Source organism: Carcharodon carcharias, chromosome 20 (genome assembly GCF_017639515.1).
Source record: "Carcharodon carcharias isolate sCarCar2 chromosome 20, sCarCar2.pri, whole genome shotgun sequence".
Taxonomy (NCBI): Eukaryota; Metazoa; Chordata; class Chondrichthyes; order Lamniformes; family Lamnidae; genus Carcharodon; species Carcharodon carcharias.
In genome coordinates this window covers 62,763,120-62,769,119 of record NC_054486.1, presented here as the reverse complement: position 1 = coordinate 62,769,119, position 6,000 = coordinate 62,763,120, and the positions used below count along the sequence as shown (strand labels likewise).

At 40.3% G+C, this 6,000-nt stretch overlaps 1 protein-coding gene across 1 annotated transcript in view; it reads left to right on the top strand.

Moving 5' to 3' along the window:
• Nucleotides 1–440: 440 nt before the first annotated feature.
• The window catches only part of LOC121292461 (galectin-3-like), a 28,816-nt gene continuing 23,256 nt past the window's right edge, over nucleotides 441–6,000 (top strand). Inside the window, exons 1-3 of the mRNA XM_041214426.1 lie at nucleotides 441–558; nucleotides 818–850; nucleotides 4,389–4,400. Coding sequence (XP_041070360.1) covers nucleotides 848–850; nucleotides 4,389–4,400 — 15 coding nt within the window. The 5' untranslated portion in view covers nucleotides 441–558; nucleotides 818–847. The remainder of the gene's footprint in view (nucleotides 559–817; nucleotides 851–4,388; nucleotides 4,401–6,000) is intronic.

Here is a 6,000-nt window from a genome sequence, read left to right as displayed (position 1 = left end):
TAATGTTTGTCTCAGTGTGTGTCACTGAGAACAGCCCATAGAGCACAGACTCCTGTGTCACAGAACTGCTCAGGATGAACCTGGACAAAAACTACTGCATCCCCCTGTAAAGCGGCAGATGTTGCTGCACCTCCAATGTTTGATGGCACCTCTGCCCTTCCATCATACAGTAATTCCAAGTTATAAATCCTCACAAATCCTCAATATTTCCAATTAATACAGCACTAAATAATGATGAATTTTCCAGCCCCGCCTCGGATGCGGGCCATTCAAACTTCCATTCACTTCGGAGGGGGCCGGAAGATTACGGGGGGTGGGAGAAGCCTTTGGTTTATCAGGAGGTTATATTAGACGGGGTGGCTCGTTTCAAAGGCGCTTCCACCACAGTTTTGTTGCGTTTACTTCTAAAAAAAAAGGGCATGTGTAAACTGAACACTGCAGCAGCAGCAGCAGCCGCAGCCGCTGGGGAAAAGGCGTCGCAATGACGTTCACAGGAGCGGAGTTGTAGAAAAATCCCTCAAACAACAGATCACAAAGTTTCAACAGGATCCGGCTCAGGTACCGGGGGAGTTAAAGCGGGATTTGGGTCGGGGAGCGAAGGGGAATCAGGCCGCAGCAAAGATAAAGCTGACTGAACCAGTGCAGCTTTCGGATGTAGTTTGAAGTTGAAAAGTTGAGCAGCTCCGGATTTTATCCAGATCCCTCTCACTGGGAAACCGGGTGCCAACTTTCGCTGCTTTTCCGGGGCGGGCTCTTCCTCCCTCAAGTCACTCCCTCTTGTCGCCATTTGGTAAAAGTCGTCCCTTTCTCCTTTCAGAGTTTCTACTCCGTCGCCTTCAACCGAATCATGGTAAGAAATGTTAGAACCTGCCTTGTGGTGTTAGATTGAACCGACCTCCGTGTTTTCAAACGTTTCACGAGTCTGGCTGGGCACTGCCTCTCCCTCCCTCGGTTTTATGGCCGTGCCAGAGGTCGCCTCTATATATCTTTTCTTTTTTTAAAAAAGTGCGTTTCCATTCGCACCGTTCACAATTTCAGGATGTCCCAAAGTACTCGACAGCCAATTAAGTTCTTTTAGGGTATAGTCACCGTTGTTGTAAAGGTAGGAAATAAGTTGGAGATTTCACTGACAAGTTTGAGACCGAAGATTGGGAGGATATGGATTTCCCAATAAGGCTGCAAAAGCAAATATTGCAGCTAGTGGATATGTGAAATAAAAATCGTAAATAGTGACAACAGTCAGACAGCATCTGTGGTGAAACAGATCAGTTAATTTATATTTCAAGTCTGGAGCTGATGTTTGAGTGTCTTTAGCAGTGTTTTTTTCACTTTAATTACCAATGTTTTGGTTCTAAGCTGAAGTTTGTTATTATAAATCATTAATTTGAAGTGCCAAATCTAATTGGTGGTCCAGGGCCATAGTTTTATAGGGATTTATCCCACAAGGCATTTTTAAAATATAAACTCAGAAAGATGCAGGTGAATAATATACTAAAAATACTCCCATCAACAGTAACACAATTTTTTTCACCACATGCTTTATTTTGAATTCAACTAAGTCAACCAGAACAACAAGCATTACAAAAAAAATCTGCATCATTACCGCACATGCCTCATCTTGAACAAATGTCGTTTTGAAGCTATCTTCTGGTATCACAAATGGATCGTGCTGCTGAAACTAAATGCAATAGTTTGCCCTGACTCTGATTTTTTTGGGGTGCAGGGAGCTTCTGATAAACTTGTTGCCTTTTGTATAAGATAGTAGCTACAGTTTATGTCTCTATAAAACCACATTCTTACATGATTGGGCAGTTTCCGCAGTTGCTATTATTAATTATCATTATGGGAAAGTTAACTACAAACCACTTGGAGCAGTGCAGTGCAGTTGACGTTTACAGTGATGCTTGTTACCCACCCATTCTAGCAATCTGGTCCTACCTGCATTCCAGCAAAGTTAAAGGCAGGCAAGACTATATAACCTTTTGTGAAATAGCTCCTTTTATCAGACACTGGTTAGGTCCAGCATTTCAAGTTCTGCAGGAATGTTTGCCACTCTAATTCAATCCAATTTTGTATCATTTTCTGCAGCAAACTTGCACTCCGAGCAGTATAGAAGTGTTTTATATTGCAAAATCTTAAATAGTTTTACAGCTCAGAAGGAAGTAATTTGACTCATCGTGCCTGTGCTGGCCCTTTGAAAGAACAGTTGTGCTTAGTCCCACATACTGCTTTTTGCCCATCTCTGTGCAAGTTCCTCATCATTAAATAAATGTCTAACTAGCTTTTAAAATCATTTGTAAAATCAGCTTCCAGCACCTTTTCAGGTAAAAGCATTCCAGATTCTAATAATGCTAAGTGAAAACAAATTCTCCTCTCTCCCCTCTAGACCTATTTTCAATTATTTTGAATCCATAACCTCTAGTTATCAATCCACTCACCAAAGAAATTCCCCCTCCCCCACAACTTACACTCTCAAAACCTCTCTGTTCTGAAAATCCCTATTATTGTCAGCTAACCTTCTCCATTCCAAGGAGAACAGTCCTAATTTTTCTAACTCTCATCCCCGGTAACATCTTAGTAAACCTCCTCCGTATCTGATAGCTTTCCTGAAGTGTGATGCCCAGAATTGTCCACAATTCTCTGTGGGCCTAACCAGTAATTTATTGAGATTCTGAAGGGGCTTGACAGTGTGGACATTGAGATTGTTATTTCCCCTGGCTGGGGAATCTGGAATATGGGGACATAGTCTCAGGATAAGGGGTTGATCATTTAAGATTAAAGAGGAGAACCCTTCTTCACTCAGATGGTTATGAATCTTTGCAATTCTCTATCCCTGAGGGTTTTGGATGATCAGTATGTTTAAGGGCTGAGATAGATAGAGTTTTGGCTCTGAGTGAATCAAAGAATATGGGGAAAGTGGAGTTGAGGCAGAAGATCAGTCATCATTGTATTTAATGGCAGAACAGGCTTGAGGTACCTAATTGTCTACTCCTGCTCCTACTTATGTTTTTATGTTCTTGTAAGTTCTTTGCTTTTAGATACAATTCTTCTACATAAACGCAAGTAATTCATATGCTTTTTAACAACCTGCCCTGCCACCTTTAAGGATGTGCATAAACCAAGATCTCTTGGATCGTCTAGGCTTAACAAAGCTGAGCTTTTTATTTTAAACTATCTTTCCAAATTAGTCGTCCCAAAGTGTATCACTTCACACTGAACTAAAAGCAAAATACTGCGGATGCTGGAAATCTGAAACAAAAACAGAAAACGCTGGAAAAACCCAGTAGGTCTAACAGAGTCTGTGCAGAGAAAAAGAAACAGATCTCTGAAGCAGAGTCAAACTGATTCGAAACGTTAACTTTTTTTTCCCTCCACAGATGCTGTTAGACCTGCTGGATTTTTCCAGCATTTTCTGTTTTTGTATCATTTCACACTTATGGCAGATGGAGTTCAATGCAGATGTTTCTATCCATTTGACTATCTTGGCTATGTCATCCTGAAATCTATCGCTATCCTGATCATGATCTACCATTCGTCAAATTTCATTTCATAGCTGCAAACTTTAGAAATACTGTTCTCAACACCAGAATCTAAGTCATTTATAGAAATTGTCAAGAGTAATGGACCCAAAGCTGACCTTTGGGGAGCATCACTGCGAACCACCTCGGTGTGAAAAACATCCATCTGCCATCATCCTTTTCTTATGTCGCTGAGCCAATTTTATATTCATACTATTATTCTCCCCTTAGTAATTCTATGGGCTTCCACCTTCTTAATAAGCCTCCTGTGGCACTTAGTTGGATTTCTTCCAAATGTCCATATATACATCTACAGCATTACCTTGATCAACCTTCTCTGTTATCTCAAAGAATTCAATCAAATTAGTCAGACAAGTACTACCTTTAACAAATTCTTAAATCTTCATCTTCATATTTCTCATATTTAGCAGTAAAGTGGCAGACTTGCAACCTGTGCTGTAAATTACTTGAAGTGCTTAATACTTTCTTTTCCCCTCTCTTTCTTTCCCTTTATTGTTACTTTTCTCTCTCTCTCTCTCTCTCTCTCTCTTTCTCTCTCTCACTCCCTCTCTTCCCCCTTAAACTAGGTTCAAGATAATGGAATGTTCCAGGTAACAAATTATTAATGGTTGTTAAATTCCAGTATAGTTTGTCTCCCTTCTCCTCCTCTTCCCCAACACCCCCTTGAAAATGAGCAGTTGAAACAAACTACACCCTGGTAACTTGCATATTTATTCAATGTCTAGGTGTCATTAGCTCAGTGTTTTACACTTGTAACCTTCTATTTGTGTTTTGGCTCAATTCCAAAATTTAGAATTTGTTTCTTGGTTGCAAAAATTCATTTTAACATGTCCTCTCTTTCTTTTTCAGGATGAATTATCTGTAAGTATATATGTGTAGGTTTCTGCCAAACCAAAGAACAAGTAAAACTTCAAAAAACACAAAGCGTTATCAATTGATATTCATGCAGATTTAGAATTTCCCATATTGTGGAAATTTTATTTTGGGAATTTTGAGATAAAATGTTTGTTATTCATCAGTGATTAAATCTGAAGTTATGCCCTTTGTTTTTTCCTTCAATTTTTGTGCACTTTTTCTCTGCCTTCCACTGTGCTCCATCGTGATCATTCCAGCTGTGAGTATTGGCAGGCTACCTCTTGCATGTTGCTTTCTTCCCCTCACCACACCCCACCCCACCTCAACCCCAATACTACCTGGCACCAAAAAAAATCTGTGATCCACTGAAAGGTGTCCTATTGCTCATATGGGAAATTTGACAAAATTGTTGTGCTAGATGATAGTGGGAGATTGGAACTCACAAGAATCAAGCAGCATTGGACATTCTAGAATAGACGGGAATGTGGGGGCGGTGTTGGGAGTACTGACTCTGTTGACCAGAATGAGCTACAGAGGAGTAGCAAACCAGATCTGTGTTACATTGCAAATAGACTGTACATGATTTAATGCTTGTGTCAAGGAGAGACCCTATCTGGTTTGTTATGATCATTTCAATACTTTTTTTTATCAAATTCTGCTATGGTGACTTGGGATTTTGAGGTCTTTACCAGTGTTTATCAGTTTCTATTACTGATTCTGTTCATTTTTCTTTGATAATCACAAACTAATTGCCTTATTTGTAATTAAATACTACATTTGACTCGGCATGTTCAGAGATATTGGAGCATAGAATTTTGATCTTTATTCGCATGTACATTCCCTCTTTTTCTTTCTCCTTCTATCTCTCGCACAAACGTTATTAATTTTTTACCTGCACACGCGGGGTCTTTTTTTTTCTCATTCGGGTTGCTTCAATGTAGCCTGGTCATCCAATCCTTGACAACAGTCTTCCTTCCCATTTTCATTCTTTCATTCACCAGCCCAGCCACCCCCTCCAAAAATTGTAAGCCTTCTCAAGAATCCACTAGTCTTCAGGTCCCCACGAGAGTGAACGGACAGCATTGCAGGGGATTTGGTGGAGAAAGGGTGGCTATAGGGAAAGGTGGTGGTAAATGTCAGCCCATTAAGCTCCTGCTCTAAGAGCTAGCTCATGGAGGTCTTCTTTTATTTTCAGGCAGTTGGCCAGCTTTTTTCTAATGGTCGGCATTTCTTTAACTGAAAAATACTGAATGGAGCTTTTGAAATCATGAAGGGGATTATCTTATCCTAAGCTACATCCCAAGTATGAGTGATTGAAAACTGTGGTACACACGCTATATGTAATCAAAAATGGAAACCAAGAGCGAACCCGAATCCCATCCCTGCCCAATGTCAACATATGTGCACTTTGTCATGTTCATAGAAACAGGAAACTTGGTTGTTCTTGTTTTTTCCCCCATCTTAGGCTTGGGTGAACTGTAGTGTCCTACCTGTTGCTTAGATGAGATCACCTCTCTTCCCACAGAAAGGGATTAAACTTAGAATCTTGCTGGTCTGTGTGGCTAAATGCACTAATGGACAGTGTCCTAAAACGAAATGGGATTGG